Source organism: Cherax quadricarinatus, chromosome 79, assembly GCF_038502225.1.
Source record: "Cherax quadricarinatus isolate ZL_2023a chromosome 79, ASM3850222v1, whole genome shotgun sequence".
In the NCBI taxonomy this organism is placed as follows: domain Eukaryota; kingdom Metazoa; phylum Arthropoda; class Malacostraca; order Decapoda; family Parastacidae; genus Cherax; species Cherax quadricarinatus.
In genome coordinates, this window is record NC_091370.1 from 17,183,366 (window position 1) to 17,204,235 (window position 20,870).

A 20,870-nucleotide genomic window follows, 5' to 3' on the forward strand; every position below is an offset into this window, starting at 1 on the left:
TATATATATATATATATATATATATATATATATTTATATATATATATATATATATATATATATAATAAAGGATCCAGTTTTACTGTAAAGTTTGATAGTGCTTTTCAAGTGACAACTGGTGCTGGAATTATGGTTGAAGAAAATTATCGATACTTAAGAGAAATACAGTATCTTAGTAGTGCTTCCGTAAGTGATAATTGAATCCTGATACATGGACACTACTTTCAAAGCATGAAATTCATGTTGGTTATGTAATGGCATTTACAAAACTAATCTGTTTATTTACAGGAATATTGAGCCAGTGGTGATAGAAGAAATTCGAGCATTTGATCATCCAGTTCCCATCATGAACCTACAAATAGCACAACAAGCTGGAGGAGAAAGCAAGCTTATTATAATCACTGATGATGAAGTGAAATCGATTCCTTTACATCGGTGTCACAGAGCTACCACTTGCAGGTTAACATTGTTCTGCTATATTAATTTTGCTGTTTATAAAGAGGATTTTTTCCTGAAGGCCTTGTGACAATTGTTGGTACATTTATTCATCAAAATAACTAGTTAAGTTGGACCTCATGTCACAATTTGTAACATTTTTCTCTTATAATAATGAGTAATATTTTGTGAAGGGATTCAGGGAAACCAGTTAGCCAGACTTGTGTCCTGGAGGTGGGAAGTACAATGACTGTGCTCTTGGAGGGGTTTGGGATATTTGCTGTTTGGAGGGACTTCTAAATTGTTGTATCTGTGTGCCTCTGGAAAGACAGTGATAGTGTGAATGATGGTGAAAGTGTTTATTTTTTAGGTCACCCTGGCTCGGTGGGAGATAACCAGCATGTTAAAAAAAAGGTAAAAAATTATTACTGTAATCTTGGTGTCAACAGTGCATGTGTGGGACTACAAGATCCTTACTGTGCTTGGTATGAAGGACATGGAAGCTGCAGCTCGCTTGATGCACAACTCACTGGACCTGCTCTTCAAAATATCACAGGCGGCCACTACCCTTGTCCTTACAGTGAGTCTTCATTGATTTTATTTCAATTCAGTAATGCCTAATTTACTTTAGGCTTAATATTAATTACTTTATTTTTGTGAACTGTAGAAATTGTAATCCTACTAAAACTGCTTGTCTTGTTGCTGTTAATGTATTAGTTGTGAAATAGTCAGTTTTATGTTTACCTTCAATATTTTACTGTATATATACATAGCATCTTCTAATTAGCTTAGCTTTGTCTGTGACTGACAGGAAAAAACAGTCATATAATTTTTTTATGAGAACTTGAAAAAACTTTTGTGCCTTAGATATCTCGGTGAATTAGACATAATAACCTGCTGTGTGCTTGTTAAAATGTTAACATTTTGTACTAATTTTTTTAATTTTATTTATATAGTTGTTCCAATCATGCAAGTTCCAGTGTGTTTTATTTTATGCCATTAAACTGTGTTTCCTTTGAAACCGTCTGTTGCGTAAAACTGCATTGTGGAGATGCCCTGAGCTCTTGTGATACAAACATAATGAAGTGTACTTTCAATCTCTAGTGTTTTCACATCTTTTGGACAACAGATACTAATACAATAGAGAAAAAATTTTTAACATTTAAAAATTGTAAATATAATCAAGGCTGTCTTGCATCCCATTCGGTCACTTACACCGCATTATGGAAATGTGAGTACAGTTTATCTCCCATTAGTTGAGAAACTCAGTTCTTGCAACACAACACAGTTTATAGTGCGTCAAACTTTTAAAACGTCGGCAGCAGTTGTTTAATGTCCGTACTTTTAAGACAGTTTGATAATTAGCCAAGAGAATGTCCTGCCGTTATTGTCTTGTTGCCTTTGTGCTTAGCATGGCCACGCTTTATTACAGGCGCTGAGAATGAAGTATACAATCCATCTACCCAGATTCAGACAACTGGTAAGTTATTCAAATTTCTGAAAAATTCAGGGAGCATTTTTTTTTTCTTGAATATTTTGTCTATTGTGGTATTCTATGTATAGCACATATTTGTGTATGCAAAAGATGTCATGTGATTACCTATTTGTAGCTACAGGAGCAGAGTTATGCTCGTGGTGTCTCATCTTCAGCGTGTAATCTATCGTACATTTAAAATTTTCAGTGGCTGTGGCACTTACTACCACCTTTCATTTCCAGTTACATTTTCCTACTACTGACAATTTTTTCTATTACTGTATACCTTCTGCACAGCATTATTTAATTTACATTTATGGTCTCTTGCTAAATTTTTTACTCTTGATGACCTTGTATGTAGGTATTGTATAATTTCTTGTTGTTCCTTTCCCTCAACTTGGGCATTTTCATTGTTTTCAGTATTTCTTGGTGACTTTAGCTCTGGGAACTAATTTGTTGCTCATCTTTTAATTTTTTTTTTTTAAGTTCTTGTGATTGTAGGTGAGAAAGTGATACTACTGATGTGAGGTCCAATTTTGGCCTAACCCTGCCTTGATGGGAAAAGGACTGTTGTCGTCCAAAATTAATATACTAACAGCTTTGTAAACATATCCCCATATACATATTTAACCCTTTCAGTGTCACAACCCCTGCTCGCAAACTTTCTCCCATGGTTGAAGAATTAAAAAATAAAAATAAAATGATAGAGAATCTTTTTCCAAAGGTAATGAAACCAAAAGTATGAAATTTGATGAAAAACTTACGGAATTATGCTCTCACAAAGTTAGCGGTCTCAGCGATAGTTATAAATCTGCAATTTTGCCAGTTTTACGCTCTCTTTTTGTCCAATTCCACTGTTCCAGTCGACCAAACATGTAGCTATTTCACTTGTATGCCTTCTGTTCTGTCGAATGAGTACAAAGCGCCCGTTTACCTGTTTCAGCTACCCATTAGTGATCAGAAATCAATAATTTGGCCAATTTTACACAAAATTCAGCACTTGCTGAATTGAAAATAGGGTTCAGAATAAACAGTGTAGACATTGCTGGCACTGAATTAACATTTTCTCTGCTCCTTTGTGATGTATCTCGGCCCCTCTTATTTTACACTTGCTTTTCATTTTTTAATTTTTATTCACGCAAAAAATAGAAAATTTACTTTCATGCAGACCACTGCATTATTATAATTGTATAAATTATGTAAGTGCATTCCTAAATGTGTATTAGACTAGCCAGTTGAATGTTTATTGGACAGGTGTACATTTGTGTACTCTGGAATATTCGGCAAAAATCAAACAGTCATGTTACTTTGAGCTCAATTTCAAGCTACTTTTAGTCCCTGACACTAATTAAAATCATTTCTATTTCTGTAATATATCTTCCATTCTATCAAATGAAACCAAGAATGCAACTGTAAAAACCATACAAAAATGTGTTTTAAACCAAAAAAACAGTTGCAGTTATTTTCTCATTATGCACTACATGCTGCAGGATTTTTTTATATGGTGCACACTTACCACATAGACCCATTCTCTCATATCTAGGCCCAAATTTACTGCTCACAGGTTATCTGAGTGAGCTGAGCTCATGGCATCATACTGTGGGACCAACACTGGCTTCAAGGCCATGATAAAATGGGACCAACACTGAAAGGGTTAAAGGCTGTCTTAAAGTTTACCAGTATAGCATATTTGGTGAAAATCTTAATTATATGATCTTTAGTGGTAGTATTGTTGATGATGAATCATAAATTCTTCTATCTGATGCATTGAGTATTGTTCTGTATCACAATCTGTACTTGTGCATGCTATTATGGATTTAGTCCATTCCAGTTACTGCATACATTGTAATTGCCTACATTAAATTTCGTCATCCATCTATCATTTAATGATTTTTTAGTTTATCTGGCATAGAATCTTTGGATAATCTGCAGGATATTAAAAAAATATTCTAACAAATCATTTACATAAACTAGAAGCATTAATGGAGCATGTACCAGTTCTTGTAGTACCTTTATTACTGCTCCCAACTTTTATTAAACAAAATCTCTGTGGTAGTTTTCTTTTAAACTCGCATTGTTTAGTTTCCAGATTAGTTTATATAAACTGTTAATCCTTCTCTAAAATATTGATTTCTATTAACTAAATAAATTTTATAGGAAAGCCAAACTGTTTACCAGTTAGGTGGTGGTGGTTGTTTGTGTTACAACTCTGTTATGGCTCTCATACTGGAATGATTGCACAGTCTTTACCAACAAGACAAGTCTATAGTTCAAAGTACGTTTTTTATCACTTGTTAAACATCAGCTTAATGTGTGTTCAGACTTGCTCTTGTTTTTCACTTTTTCCAAATTTCTCTTTTTATATTTGCCCTCATTTCTATCTTATTAGAGACACTGGCAAGTCTGAGTGATGTGTTTCCTGTATTTGTTTGAAGTTTTCTTCTTTGATGGCTCTCCGGCATCTTGAGTTAACTCGGTATTCATTGTTATTTTAATAAATTGCCAGGACTTTATGTAATTTATATCCATCTGTACTGATATTTTATTCTATTTCTTTTTCTGTTATACTGTTTTAGTTCATTATTTTGCTTCAATCTAGTTGATTTTATGAGTATTTTGACCTCTTCTAAGACATAGAAGATGGATGTTCTTTCACAAGTGAGTTTAGGTGGTATATACAGTATTTATAAAATATTTTAATTTTCTGGCAGCCCTCCCTTTCCTTGGATCAAATCTGTTTGCCTCCAGTGTCCTGGCACTGTATGAGCCCTGTGGGTTTAGCACTTGCCCCTTGATTGTAATATCAAATACAAAATAGTTGCTGCTTTCATAAGCTGATGTAAAATTAACCATGTATTGCATGGTGCAAGTCATTAGATCATTTTACTGTTCCAGCTTCATGGGTTACCCAAGCTTACCTTAGAACTGAACTCTCCAGTAATGATAATGTATTACTTTCCATGGCTACTTTTCATTTATAGTTCCTTTAGTGTCATATGTAGTTTATCATTTAGTGTTAGGCTTATATCCAATATGGTGTTAGAGGGCACTATGAATTTTCACACAACTTTGTCATCTGTATTTAAGATTTTAATGCTAATTGTACTTAGTTTTAATAACTTGCAGTGTTGGTTAGTATTATTGCTACAAAAGTATATACTGTATGTTTAGAAAAACCATTGGGGGAATGTAGCAGCTCAAGGTCATGTGTACTGAGGAGTGTGCAAAAGGCCTTGAGAGATGGTGTGTGTGTGTGTGTGTGTGTGTGTGTGTGTGTGTGTGTGTGTGTGTGTGTGTGTACTCACCTATTTGTACTCACCTATTTGTGGTTGCAGGGGTCGAGTCACAGCTCCTGGCCCCGCCTCTTCGCTGATTGCTACTAGGTCCTCTCTCTCCCTGCCCCATGAGCTCTATCATACCTCGCCTTAAAACTATGTATGGTTCCTGCCTCCACCACATCACTTTCTAGGCTATTCCATGGCCTGACTACTCTATGACTGAAGAAATACTTCCTAACATCCCTTTGATTCATCTGAGTCTTCAACTTCCAATTGTGACCTCTTGTGTCTGTGTCCCATCTCTGGAACATCCCGTCTTTGTCCACCTCGTCTATTCCGCGCAGTATTTTATATGTCGTTATCATGTCTCCCCTGACCCTCCTGGCCTCCAGTGTCGTCAGGCCGATTTCCCTCAACCTTTCTTCATAGGACAATCCCCGTAGCTCTGGGACTAGTCTTGTTGCAAACCTTTGCACTTTCTCTAATTTCTTGACGTGCTTGACTAGGTGTGGATTCCAAACTGGTGCTGCATACTCCAGTATGGGCCTGACGTAGATGGTGTACAGAGTCTTAAACGAATCCTTACTGAGGTATCGGAACGCTATCCGTAGGTTTGCCAGGCGCCCGTATGCTGCAGCAGTTATCTGATTGATGTGCGCCTCAGGAGATATGCTCGGTGTTATACTCACCCCCAGATCTTTTTCCTTTAGTGAGGTTTGCAGTCTTTGGCCATCTAAACTATATTGTGTCTGCGGTCTTCTTTGCCCTTCCCCAATCTTCATGACTTTGCATTTGGCAGGGTTAAATTCAAGGAGCCAGTTGCTGGACCAGGCTTGTAGCCTGTCCAGATCTCTTTGTAGTCCTGCCTGATCCTCGTCCGATTCGATTCTTCTCATTAACTTCACATCGTCTGCAAACAAGGACACTTCTGAGTCTATCCCTTCCGTTATGTCGTTCACGTATACCAAGAACAGCACAGGTCCTAGGACTGACCCCTGTGGAACCCCGCTTGTCACAGGCGCCCACTCTGACACCTCGTCGCGTACCATGACTCGTTGTTTCCTCCCTGTCAGATATTCTCTGATCCATTGCAGTGCCTTTCCTGTTATGTGTGCCTGGTCCTCTAGCTTTTGCAGTAACCTCTTGTGAGGAACTGTGTCGAAAGCCTTCTTGCAGTCCAAAAATACGCAGTCGATCCACCCCTCTCTCTCTTGTCTTACTTCTGTCACCTTGTCATAAAACTCTAGTAGGTTTGTGACACAGGATTTTCCTTCCCTGAAACCGTGCTGGTTGTCAATTATACACTTGTTTCTTTCCAGGTGCCCCACCACTCTCCTCCTGATGATCTTCTCCATGACCTTGCATACTATACACGTTAGAGATACAGGCCTGTAGTTTAGTGCCTCATGTCTGTCTCCCTTTTTAAAAATTGGGACTACATTTGCCATTTTCCATACCTCAGGGAGTTGCCCAGTTTCAAATGATGTGTTGAAGATCTTTGTTAATGGCTCACACAATATCTCTGCTCCCTCTTTAAGGACCCATGGAGAGATGTTGTCTGGTCCCACCGCCTTTGAGGTGTCAAGTTCGCATAGCAGCTTCTTCACCTCCTCCTTGGTTATATGTACCTCATCCAGCACTTGCTGGTGTGCCCCCCTGTTCTGATTTCTTGGAGTCCTACTGGTTTCCACTGTAAATACCTCTTTAAATCTTGTGTTGAGCTCCTGACATACCTCTCGGTCGTTTCTTGTGAATTCCCCATCACCCTTCCTCAGTCTGATTACCTGGTCCTTGACTGTTGTTTTCCTCCTGATGTGGCTGTACAACAGCTTCGGGTCAGTCTTTACTTTTGATGCTATGTCATTTTCATATTGTCTCTGAGCCTCCCTTCTTATCTGTGCATATTCGTTTCTGGCTCTTCGGCTGATTTCTTTATTTTCCTGAGTTCTCTGTCTTCTGTACCTTTTCCATTCTCTATTACACCTAGTTTTTGCCTCCCTACACCTTTGGGTGAACCAAGGACTCGTTCTGTTCTTCCCATTATTTCTGTTTCCCTTGGGAACAAACCTCTCCTCTGCCTCCTTGCATTTTGTTGCTACATAGTCCATCATTTCTTGTACTGGTTTTCCTGTCAGTTCCCTCTCCCACTGAATGTCTTGAAGGAAGTTCCTCATGCCTGAGTAGTTCCCCCTTTTGTAGTTTGGTTTTTCCCAGCCTATTCCTGCTACTCTCTCCACTTGGAGCTCAACTATGTAGTCGAAGCACAGAACCACATGATCACTAGCTCCCAGGGGCCTTTCATACATGATACCCTCGATGTCCGAACTACTCATGGTGAATACAAGGTCCAACCTTGCTGGTTCATCCTCTCCTCTCTCTCTGGTAGTGTCTCTAACATGTTGATGCATGAGGTTCTCCAGTACCACATCCATCATCTTGGCTCTCCATGTTTCGGGACCCCCATGGGGCTCCAGGTTTTCCCAGTCAATCTCCTTGTGATTGAAATCACCCACAACTAGTAACTTTGCTCCCCCCATGTGTGCTCTCCTGGCCACCTCGGCTAGTGTGTTGATCATTGCTCTGTTGCTCTCATCGTATTCTTCTCTTGGCCTCCTGCAGTTCTGTGGTGGGTTGTACATTACTGCAATTATCACCTTATGTCCCTCAGACTGGATTGTTCCTACTAAGTAGTCCCTTTCGCCCATGCCATCCATTCCTTCCATTTTCTCAAAACCCCACTGGTTTTTAATGAGCAGTGCAACTCCTCCTCCCCCTCTCCTCCCTCTGTCTTTCCTGAAGATTTGATATCCCGATGGAAAGATTGAATCTGTTATTATTCTGGTGAGTTTTGTTTCTGTGAGTGCTATTATGTCTGGGGATGTCTCTTTGATTCTTTCGTGCCACTCCTCATACTTGTTTGTTATTCCATCTGCATTTGTATACCACACCTTCAACTTCTTTTCTGAGACTGTAGTCTGGGAAGTATATTGGGGTTGGGGAAGTGGGAGACCTGGTAAGGAACTATGGGTTGTTGCTGTGGGGGTGAAGTTTGTAATGTAGTGGGTGGGGGCATTGGATGTGGCATGGGTGTTTTGATTTAGAGTGTTTGGTTGCACTGGGGTTGACCTGGTTGGGAGGCTTCTATAGAAAGTTGTGAGGGAGGCTGTATTAGATCTTCTTCCTGGGTCTGGGATCTCCTGTCTGTCTTCTCCATCCCCTCTCTTTCCTCCTTTCGCCTTTGTACCATCTCTCTCAGTTTCTTCCTTTCTTCTTGTGTTCTGTCGCGGTCGAGATACACCCTCCTGTATGCCGTCATGTCCCTTAATCGTGCTTTCTCCTGCAGTATCCTGGTCCGAGTTGCTTCTGCCTTGAAGGTCACTCTCACTGGCCGGGTTCTTTTTTTTACAAACCCCCCTATTCTCCGAAAATTTTCCAGCTGGGTCATATCGTCTTCTCCTATTGCTTTCATGATGCTTTCAATTGCTTTTTTTTCCCCTTGTTTTCTTGCTTCATATGTTTCCCCTTCGACTTCCTGGAGCCCATACACAAAGACTGACCTCACCCTTTCATTCTCCCACTGCATATCCCTGTGTATCCCCTCATTTAATTTGGTTTCCTCCACTGCAGCTTTCCTTTCATCAGTTTCACTGGCTAATGTACTTGGGCTCAGTGGCCTGTCATTTTCCCTTCTCGGCTTTCCTTGGGCTCTGTTGTTGTCTGTTAGGGCCTCCACATAAAGCTTAGCTCTTTCATTTGCTACAGTCTCCTCTGATAGAGCATCTCCATGCAGTTGTGCCCCTTCTTTCCCTACAGTCCCCTTATTTGTGGCTGAGGTAGCAGTCTCTGATGTCAATCCCAAAATGTTCTTTAGTTCTTTATGCTGTTTCAGATTTTTCAGTTCCTCTTCTAAACTCTGTATCCTAGCTTCTGCTGTTTTGACATGCACCTCCCACTTCCTGCTTTCCATATCTATCCTCTCTTCCATTCTCATGCTAAGTTCTTCTAGTTTCTTTTCCCATTCATGATCCCTTTTTATGAGCTCTGCTGCCCAATCTTCCTTTGCATTTTCCTCCTCCTGTCCCTTGGTTTTTCTTGTTGCTCTCTGGCAACCCATTTTTGTTTTATCCTGATTGCCTCAGAGTGGGAAACCTATGTAGTTCTGTATGTTAGGTTAGTAGTGTGTGTGTCAGAGTGTGGGGGGGGGGAAGTAGTGGAGGAACTGTGGCTATTTGGGAGCTGAGTGGGGAGGGGTGGGGAGGGTTTGGGGTGAATGGGGGAGGTGATGGATCAGGGGAAGTAGTGAGATGTCGGTGGTGAGGGGGGAGTGTGTGTGTCTGGATATGTGTGTGTGTGTGTGTGTGTGTGTGTGTGTGTGTGTGTGTGTGTGTGTAATTTTGTGTGTAATTGTGTGTGGAATTATGTGTGGGTTTATTATGTACTGAAAGGTAGGTGGCTTGTGCTTTAAGGTAAGTCTCAGTGGTCCTTGGCTGCCCACACCTTCTTGTGACCTGACCAACCTCCTGGGATTTACCGCACTTACAGTGTGTGTGTGCGTGCGTGTGTGTGTGTGTGTGTGTGTGTGTGTGTGTGTGTGTGTGTGTGTGTGTGTGTGTGTGTGTGTGTGTGTGTGTGTGTGTGTGTGTGTGTGTGTGTGTGTGTGTGTGTGTGTGTGGGTGTGTGTATGTGTGTGTGTGTGTGGGGGGGGGTGTATGTGGGTGTGTGTGTGTGTGTGTGTGTATGTGTGTATGTGTGTGTGTGTGTGTGTGTGTGTGTGTGTGTGTGTGTGTGTGTGTAATTATGTGTCGAATTATGTGTGGAATTATTGTGTGTCTGAAAAGTAGGTGGCTTGTGCTTGGAGTGTAATGTAGATTCTCAGTTGTCCTTGTGTCCACAACCTATGTGACCTGACTCCCTTGCAGTGTTGCCTATATCGCCTGCTTATAGTGACTTAATCGCCTTGTTCAATGGATTACCATTTGCTAAACCTTATTGAATACTTGAGTGCCTATTCTTTATCGTGCTATGAGAGTTAGACCATTCACATTCAGCTTGGCGGTTAAATTGGAACCTGGACCCCACACCCAAACAACCACTCATAGGTGATACAGTACTTGTATTGCAGCTGTAGCAGTGTAGATTGTCCAGGTCGATGTGACGTCCTGGGTAGATCCAGCTCGATGTACGTCCTGGCTAGATCCACCTCAATTTCTTCTCGTTAATAATGTACCCTATTCACTGTATTTCTTTCACTGGTCACACTATTGTTTCACTTTATTAAAATCTTGGGTGACACTTGGCAACGCCGCCTTCACACTAGCCTGCGCCACAACGCTTTTATTTTCCAGATCACTTTCAAAATTGTGGCTCTCCCCACACTTGTGTGGCTCAGGCAATTAAAAAAAAAACACTTCTAGGATTGTTGACTACCCTGACACACTTAGCAACCCTTGCAGAACACTTCTAGCCCTCAAAAACACTTAAATCCCCGGAGCACCGACGGCGTGACTAGCCTGCTCCTGTGTGTGTGTGTGTGTGTGTGTGTGTGTGTGTGTGTGTGTGTGTGTGTGTGTGTGTGTGTGTGTGTGTGTGTGTGTTATTGATTTTATTATTTATATTGCTCTATTTGCTAAATGCACCTTTCACATACAGCACAGTTTATTTTTTCCATTTTAGCACCAGTCTTTGCACATAGTATATCACAGAACCTCTGCTTAGTTAACCTATATGATTATTTGTCACCATGCACCACAACAACTGTGCTTTAAATTCATCATTAATTTTTAGAACTGACATTTATTAACATGAATTTTTATTACTTTTTCACTTTTTTGTGATATTTTCTTTTGATTGTATGTGTAGTTTTACACAACTTTTTTTTTTTTTTTAAACTTATATTTAGGCTTGATGGAATTTTTTTTAAGAGATCTCAACACATTAATCTGAATAAATACTATATTAATTTTCATAAATATAAATGAACCCTAATGATATTAAAATGTTGTGCAGTTAACTTTAAACCTTGATTCATGTTTGCAGTGACAATGTGACGAATGTACATAATGATAATTTTAATTGCTTAATACAATACTAAAGTCACAACTGAATTCTCTATAGCTTAATAATAATTTTAATTTCTTATTACAATTTTCATTAGCAGTGGTGCACTTAATCCAAAAGAAAAGGCATTAGATTGACAGTGGTATCCGTTTGGTAGTGTAAATAAATTCATGGCTCAGGCTGCATTGAATAACGACCAGTAGGAGATAGTAATTAGGTTATCTCAAAACTGCTATTCACCATAACATAAAGGAATTTTTCCCTTGTCATTGGGGGATCTAATTGTCCACTTGGGTTGTGCTTCGCTCACAGAGGCTCCAAGCCCTCCGGAAGTGGAGACGTGTGCTCCATGTGTCTGTCCTGAGCCTCCCTCCTCGCGTCCAACCCCTGTTACTGAAGTTTTTCCCACAGAGGGTCAGTTATGCAGCACAGTGACATACATAGTGCCATATCTCAATATCCCAATTTCAGCCTTATGTAGTAAACTTAACTGAGTGTTATTTTCATTATAATTACTTTATTATTTTTAAATGTTTCTTCATTGAATTAATAACATGTAGAGTATTTTCAACTTTTTATAAATTTATATTCACAATATAAGCTTGAGCAGATCTTGTGGAAATTAAATACATGGTACACCATTGTGTGGCACAGGTGTTCTACTCACTAGTTGAGCTGAGCATTAATGTCTTGGACTTGTAATTTCAGGTGAAAAATGCAAGTAATTATAGGTCTACCATACCATACTAACCCTGCATGTGTATGCTTCTGTGACATTTAGATGCCTGAGGAATTTTGTTTACTTACAGTCCTATTCATTCTCTTGTTCTATCAGCTAAAGATATCTTGTTTCAGAAACCTCTTATGGACAACAGCATGGGGTTTTCAGGTTGAAGAAAATGAGTGAAAGATATTTTTAAGTAACTTCTGTCATGTGAATTAAAATAATGTACCTTTGATTTTATCACAGTAAAATATATGTTAATTTTAATAGTGTATGGTTATTACCATAAGAATGTTAATTTTTTTCTCTACTGCAGGGTTTCTATTTTCTTGCATGATGGTGATGGAATCTATAAGAGGCTTGCAGTTTTCTGTTGCTTTCTGCTGAAAATTAATATCTGATATTGGTCTGACCTTCTGACCCTTTGTACCTACAGGGTCAGTGGATCACTCAACCTTATATGATCCACTCTTGGAGGAGGATTACCCATCATTGGAGAATAATAAAATTCCTCCACTGTCACCAAAGGATAGCACTAATCCCAACAATATTGTTCCACATGGTGGGGGTGAAGATGGAGACATGCCTAATGAAATTCTCCTTGGTACTCTGGGACGTGAACCCAGCAAGGATGTTGGCATCGCATATGCTGAAGGAGGCATCACTGGTAAGCCTAGTCCACAATATCTAACAGGAAGGTCATGGGATGACATCACTTAACACTTCCTAATACGGGCTTGAACAGGACTTCATAGTGGGGACGATGTTCAGCGTAGTGTCCTAAGACTGCAAAAAAAATACGAAGCTCATATTAGGAATATAACAATAATATGCTTAGAGGTCCCCCAACTACCCTATTTCACATAATACAGTGGACTGACTTATCAGTACTAAACATTGTGGGTCTTGTGACATCTAATTTTTCCCTCCCTCCCATACCTTTATATGCTATTTTGTCTCCCTGACCAAGCTGTTAGTTGCCTGCCCTGGCCCATTTCTCACTATCAGTATTGACCTCTGACTGTTCTTTCTTAAAATTCACAGATAAGTTTATATGTCCGTAATACTAACTTCCCTTAAAGCTTCTCACTCTTTGATGACAATATTTGTTAATATCTTTCATGTAATTCTGCTTGCTAACAAGAATTTTAACATGTTTACTGTAATGTATGTGCATGGTGCATTTTTTGTAACTTAGTAACCCCTTTTAACCAAGGTACATTATGTATCGGGCTAAGTAACCCTTTTAATCAAGGTACATTATGTATCGGGACTAATAGCTTACATTGATGTTCCCTTAGCAAAAAATAAATACAAGGCTTCAGTTATAGCCTTTAACATGTACAGTAGTTGTTTTTAGTCAGATGAATTACATAAGCTTAAACTTACCCACTCACAGCATTTAAAAAATTATCAGTATTATTGTGCACCTTAGTTAACCAAATAGCATCACTTATAGTTAGCTGTAAAATAGTAAATTTTTCAAAGCATGGCTTTTATTAAATTATAATGTAGTATTACTCATTCCAAATTTACATAGTAAAAGACAAACGCTTAAATTATTGAAACCTTACGGAAGACTCGACTGTATGACTAAGTGATACTTAATAAGGATTACCATAATATAAATATTAATATCTTTTTTATTACATAAATGATCGTAAATCACTATAAGAAAAATCTTGATGTATTTTTTTCATAGCTTTTGGTTGTCTAATATACAATTACCATGAAACATGTTGAACTTTAGTAGTAAATAGATTTCAGTAATTTTTTAGCAATTTTTTTTTGTGTGTGATTTTACTTTTCTTCTTTTTTTTTTTTTTTAATCTGCTCCCTCCTTCTGCCTGCCTTTTCATCTTTAAAAAAGAAAGTTTTACCTATATATACATACATATTAGCTTTACTCCATTGTCACAAAGCAACTGTTAATGTATCTTGTAATCTAACACACGTATATTCTTCAATTTTTAAAAGTAGCTGTAGGCCCTAATTTACCTTTATTCTTGACATTTCTCTTGTTTTGATGTAGCTGTATTAACCACCAGACCCAGTGCCATGAAATTAAAAGGATTTTGCTATATAGTATATAATTTTGTATTAATATAATTTTTTAATTTATCAAAAATGTTAGAGTACAGTATTATGAAGGCTTGAAATGTTGTATAATAATTGTAAGTAATAATAATATCATAATTTAGTAAATTAAAACTGTCAGAGACTTGAAAGATGAGAGATTCTGTGTTACTCTCTTCACCTTCCATCAAAGATGGGAGACTTAAAGCAACAAACACCCTTCAAGGAGGTGCTTTGATGCTGATGAAAGGCTCTTGATCCAAGGAATGGGATCTATCCTCTTGTATCATACCTGATTACCTAACATTCACCAGGTTCTGTATGGCTTCTGTGGGTTTAACACTTTCCCCATGGATAGAGTAATAATGAATCAAGGAAGAGACTAAACTATCTAAAAATACTCCTAGAGACTGGGTTTCCGATCTTCTTTGTTGTTAATACTCTTAAAAATGCAGTGAAACGCGTACTTCACTATTTAAAATTATTTTGTATAAGCAGTGCTAACTTTTGCTGCCAGCAGAACCTGAAGTGGTGTTACCTGGACGTGATGCACTGCTTAGCATGGGATGCATATATACTCCAAGATTTGAAGCTAAATCTGTAACAATCGATGGTAATGGTTGCTTTGGTTATGATCCTCTTGCGTTTGTTTCTCTTTACCTTTTCTCTCTATATGGGCCAATAGAAAGCACAATAAAAAAAAAAGGCAAGGCAGGCAGAATGGACTAGGCTTACCCTTTTTTTACTCTGATTTATTAATGGTTTTCTCAAAATTATATTACAGGTTTCCTTTACCAACTTAAATGCGAGGAGAATGACAGTGTAATTATTTTATGATTTATTGTGAGAGTTATGGCCATCAATTTTAATTGAATAATACTAAAATGTTTTCAGAATCCATATAAATAATGCTGCTGAAATATGTTTGTACAAAGTTTAATTTATTCTTTCCATATGAACTTTATCTTGCTTAGAACTGATTAAGTCCTTGAGAATGCTGTTACACTTCATCTTCCAGTATAGATAATAGAATATTTTACAAAATCAAATTAATATACTCTTTACATTAAAGTACTGTATGCACTATACTGTTTTATTTTACATACATAATTTCCTATGATTTTGTTACAGATTTATGGGATAGTAATTTTTTCTTAGTTCCCCCTCCCCCAAGGGGGGGGGAACTCCCCCCTACCTTTGCAGGTGCTGTATTATCCCTACGGGTTTAGCGCTTCCCTATAATTATAACAATAATTCTCTTAGTTGCTTATTTCAAAATTCCTGCCTACAGGTTATCCTCTGGAAACACAGCAGGTCATAATTTGTAAGACTGGAGACTTGACCAAATTAAATGCCTCTGAAATTTGTTAAACTGCATTTTCTGTTCTGAAACATTTCTTTAAGCTTTCGTATTTGCAGGTTCTAATTTCACAAGTATTCTTTTTAATGTGTTACGATAATGAGATTGTTATACCCGTACGTAATGATTGATCTGTGAATGGGATCAGAGATGTACACTTATGTGGTAAGTTTGTAGCAGAAAGTGTTTCAGTAACTAGATGAGCAGAACAGTTGTCAATAGCAACAGGATAATTTTTAGAATCCATCTTTTCATAAATGGTCCTGTTCTCTGGTGCAAAATATTTATCAAATCTTATGCAGGCCTGCTTGTTGGACTGTTAATTAACTAAGCAATTGTTAAACACTCCTGAATATTCAATGAATATAGGTATGCTTGTAGTGTCCTATCTTTGGTATTTAATTTATTTTAATTTTATGTTATTGGTGAAAAAACAGTTTGCAGGGAATCTTTATTACAGCATTTCATCCAGGACTGGTTATAGTGCTTGTGATCTTGTTTTGTATCTAATTCCATTATTTGCAGAGGTGAAAATTTTTTCTAGTATTCTTTCAGCTGCTGGGTTGGTAGTTTTGGTCTCTTGTTGTTGCTAAGCCTTCCTTATTTATTCATTTGTATCTTTTAATGATTTTGTAAGTAGTTAGGTGACCTCTTTTTTTTCTGATTACAGCTTATCCTTGTAACTTTTTTCTAATCTCAGTTTTACATCTCTCCAGACTGTTTTTTACTAGTGGATGCTATACCATACCATATCCATACACTGTCTAAAAGCTATCTTAAAATTTGCCAGTGTAGCATATGATTTTATATATGGTAGTTCTGATGAGGTCAAGAATATTGGCAGGTGGCAACTTTGAAGGTACAAAAAATTGTGTAGACTAGTATGCTGAATAGTCATCACTTGTGTACTAGTATGTTGGATGCAGTTTGAAGGTTAAACTCGCCACAACTAAGGTCATTTATCAAATCTGATTGCTTCCCATTCTGCCAGATGCTATATGACTTGCTAAGGGTTTAGTTGGACTCCTCCTCCATGAATATACAGGAGGGCCCTGCATATACAGTACCATTCTGGAGTTTTACGTTTTTGTTGGTTTCAGATCAAGCTATTTTTCATTGTTCCACCTTTATAATTAATAAATTTCTGTAAACGCTGGAGCTTCATGTTTAGTGCGTCTCTCTCTATCCCTATTCAGGGGTTGTCTCATTCTTAAACTTTGTAACCTTTGTGAGTTGCATTTTTGTGATCTATTATGAGTTTAGCACTTCTCTTTAACTATAGCAATGTATTTTTGTGTTTTATATATACTTTTTACAAATTTTAACATTCTTAATATTGATATTTTTGTGTTTCCTATAGCTTACATTTTTGTTTGCATTTACATGAATACCATCTGTATTTGTGTGGATAACCTTGTGACTTCTCGAGGTGTGTTTTTGAGAATGGAACTAAGCTGTTTGTTACTTATGAAAAGGTTAGGTGTAGAGGATGATTATGGTGTTGAAGATGACAGGCTGGTGGGTAAAGGAGGGATCTAGGTAGGATAGATTATTGTAGCTTTATGATTTCTACTTTTGGAAGGGAAGATGTGTGGAGAGGTTTTTAAGACTGAATTATGACTCCTGTAAGACATGGAAGTAGAAGCCTAAAGAAGTGCATGTGCATGCTCACCATTTTGGTTAATACTTTACAGCACTTCTGGGTGCTTGCTTTTGTTTTTTCTGCTATGTAATGTACATTCCAGTGTTGTAAAAAACAAAAACACAGTGCTCATTAATATATAATTGTGGCCCCAGGTCCAGTGGTTGGAGCTTCGCTAGAGGGCCCACCAATCTACTCTGCTGAAACTCTGGCCATTGCTGTCACTACTGCCTGTGTAGCTGCACTTGTTATTGGCTTCATCTCGGGCTTCCTTTTTTCTCGCAAGTGCCGAGGAGATGAATATGCTCATACTTACTCGGAGACACCTTACTTGGATTCAAAACTCAATAAGTAGGTATAGGTAGTAAGCATTGAGAGTTTTGAAAAATATATCTCAAAGTTGAGGTATCTAAAGCTTTGTTAGGTTAAAAATTATAGAAATTATAAGATGCATTAATTTGTCAATACTGCACTAAATTAAAGCCTTTGTCATACTGGTTACTAACAGTTAAAACAAGTGAAATTTTTTACTCATACTCACTTTTTTCATTTTCAGAAGAGACAATTTAGTACCTTCAGCGGACCCAAACATGTATACGGCCAACAACAAACATATCAACAATCTAGTGACTAATTATAATCCCAAGAATATTAATGGCAAGTCCAATACCAACACCACAACAGACAGCAAGCTACTAAAGCCTGCCAAATGTGCCTATATTTGAATGGATGGTTTAGTCACGCCTTGTTGTTGGCCCGAATGAATTAATTTTAATTTTTTACTAAGGACAGGCCTATCGCTTAGGCTTATTGCATATGATCTAAAATTGTCTTGATGAGAAAATTTGTGCACACACAAATAGCCTCTCTTCCCCCCCCTGTAATACAAACTATCTTAAAATAATATTGGGATTGTTTGGGAAGCCGAGGCAACTTTCTTTTCATTGACTGACAATTAATGATCTTTGCTATCTGTACAGCTTGGTTTGTTATGAGCCAGGAAAGTGTTTAAATGAAGTGTAAGAGTTCATGTTATATGACATGTATATTGGCAGGTTTCTGCTTTGTTTGTAAAGAAGTAAACATTGATAAGATTAAGAGTAAGATGGTCTGTGAAGGACTTGAAAGTTCTGTGTGGAGTTTAGAAATTTTGACTTAGTTGCTGCAAAGCATTGGTAGCAGCTGGTGTTTTAGACCAAAATTATTAGCTATGGAAAAAAGGAAAATGTGTGAAGAAAGCCAAACATTCCAGTCAGGTTTTAGTCTTAGTGTTGGCACCAGCTAGAAGTGTTAATTACTTGCCAAGGAAGAAATAGTTTAAGCAAAAAATATGTATAAATACGAAACCTCTTCAAATTAATGAGAAAGTTTACCATTGGCTGGTAAGGATTTGGCATGGCAGAGTGAGAAAATTAACCTTATATTAGGTTGTCAATCTCTGGCACTATGGACACCTGTTAATGTAAAGGACCAAAAAGCATTTTTGTGGAAAGTGCACTGAATCAGGATTTTTCTATGTATCCTTGATGCCTTGTTCCTCTGAAGAATTCTTCCTATTTTACAAGGATGCTTAAAGGGTGGATCTTCCCTAGATATTTTAAATTTATTCCAGAGATTTAAGGAATGTTGTACCAGGAACATTTAAAGCATTCATAATCATGCTTGTTTAAATGTCAACATAAAGCCATTGCCACTTATTTGCAGTAAGAAATGAGCAAAAAATGAGCTCTGTCCTTGTATACAACTAGGAAAATGGAAGTGAAGGAACTACAATAGAAAAGTAGCAGGGAATTAGAAGGGTAAAAGTGTTTACACCTGCAGCAGTATTGGCAGTGGTTTGTAGTAGACCATAAAATGAAACCAGTGCGGTGCAGGCACGGAAAATAACCAACAGTGGGCGAGGGAGAAAAAAATCTTTTTTTTTTTTCCCAGTGGTAGTGCTTCCAGGGGGCAAACAAGGCCTACCAGTTTGCTAACTTTGATGAGGATTGTATTCATCATTTAATAGTACTTCAAAGGCAGTGTGAAAACTGCTTATCCCCAGTAATTGAAGAATTAAATTCAACTTCACTTAAATCTGCATTACAATTTCAGACTGAAAATCAAATATGTAGAGAGAATGGTACATGATGAACCTGTAATGCATTGTCCCAGATTCTGAGGTGTCATGTTTACCATATCTGTATTTCCTTGTTTTGTCTGTCACTTTGTAATGAAAGCGTAAAAGAAAAAATAGTCACTATTATGTCTGGTGTATATTAATACCATGTGTTTCATCAGGTAAGTACAACATTGAAAGTTTTAGAGAAATACAATTTGCAAGAAAGTTGTCTTGAGTTTTAGATTCATTTCATACAGAGTTTTATAAGTACTATGATAAGTTAAAAAAAATGAATGGCATTTATTGAGGAAAATGGTTAAAGAATACTAGAAGAGAAAGACGGGAAAACATACATGGGAAGACAAGCATCAGGTCGTAAATTGTAGTTAGATGATAAATTAGCTCATGATTGTGCATTACACTATTTTTGGTTTGTATGAGTTTATAAATGCAACTTAGTGAGATGTTACAGCTGATATAGAAAAATTTAGAAAGGTGCTAACCATACCTGCATTTGGGCAGACTATTTTATACTGCATGCGTCCCACCTTATAATTATTCAGTATTATGTCTTGTACTTCAATTGACAATGGGTATCTGTTAATGGTCACATGTTGAGTGGAAAGATAGTTAAGCACAGAAAATAATATATATGGTAACCATCCTCCCATATAAGAGAAGTTAGGTGCCTACATAAATAGCTAAAAAAAAAAAAAAATGTATATTAAGTGTTGCCTCCGTATAGACGCCTTACATTATGTTAAGCATTATTACCCATATCAACACTGTTGTCTGTATATGTTGTTCTAGAATGTCTGTAAATTTGCTATTGCTGTACATATTGTGTGAAAGAGAAGAAGAAAAACTTTATTAAGTTTGGGGTGCCAGGTGTAAATGATAATGGGAGCCCTTTGATTGAACTTTGTATAGAAAGGGGTTTAGTTATAGGTAATACATATTTTAAGAAAAAGAGGATAAATAAGTATACACGATATGATGTGAGGGCGAAATGACAGTAGTTTGTTGGATTATGTATTGGTAGATAAAAGACTGTTGAGTAGACTTCAGGATGTACATGTTTATAGAGGGGCCACAGATATATCAGATCACTTTCTAGTTGTAGCTACACTGAGAGTAAAAGGTAGATGGGATACAAGGAGAATAGAAGCATCAGGGAAGAGAGAGGTGATGGTTTATAAACTAAAAGAGGAGGCAGTTAGGGTAAGATATAAACAGCTATTGGAGGATAGATGGGCTAATGAGAGCATAGACAATAGGGGTCGGAAGAGGTATGGGGTAGGTTTAAAAATGTAGTGTTAGAGTGTTCAGCAGAAGTTTGTGGTTACAGGAAAGTGGGTGCAGGAGGGAAGAGGAGCGATTGGTGGAATGATGATGTAAAGAGAGTAGTAAGGGAGAAAAAGTTAGCATATGAGAAGTTTTACAAAGTAGAAGTGATGCAAGGAGGGAAGAGTATATGGAGAAAAAGAGAGAAGTTAAGAGAGTGGTGAAGCAATGTAAAAAGAGAGCAAATGAGGAGTTGGGTGAGATGTTATCAACAAATTTTGTTGAAAATAAGAAAAAAGTTTTGGAGTGAGATTAACAAGTTAAGAAAGCCTAGAGAACAAATGGATTTGTCAGTTAAAAATAGGAGAGGAGAGTTATTAAATGGAGATTAGAGGTATTGGGAAGATGGAAGGAATATTTTGAGGAATTGTTAAATGTT

General features: G+C 37.6%; 1 protein-coding gene across 5 annotated transcripts in view; it reads left to right on the top strand.

The window, feature by feature from the left end:
- Positions 1-19,905, top strand: part of LOC128702802 (semaphorin-1A-like) — a 548,739-nt gene extending 528,834 nt beyond the window's left edge. Inside the window, exons 13-19 of one of the 5 annotated variants that reach the window (XM_070101980.1) lie at positions 289-459; positions 885-1,015; positions 1,868-1,915; positions 11,557-11,658; positions 12,405-12,635; positions 17,202-17,397; positions 17,603-19,905. In XM_070101980.1, the coding sequence (XP_069958081.1) occupies positions 289-459; positions 885-1,015; positions 1,868-1,915; positions 11,557-11,658; positions 12,405-12,635; positions 17,202-17,397; positions 17,603-17,771 (1,048 nt within the window). In that variant the 3' untranslated portion in view covers positions 17,772-19,905. The remainder of the gene's footprint in view (positions 1-288; positions 460-884; positions 1,016-1,867; positions 1,916-11,556; positions 11,659-12,404; positions 12,636-17,201; positions 17,398-17,602) is intronic. The other 4 variants (XM_070101982.1, XM_070101984.1, XM_070101983.1 and 1 more) reach the window with 4 other exon arrangements.
- The last annotated feature ends 965 nt before the right edge of the window (positions 19,906-20,870 follow it).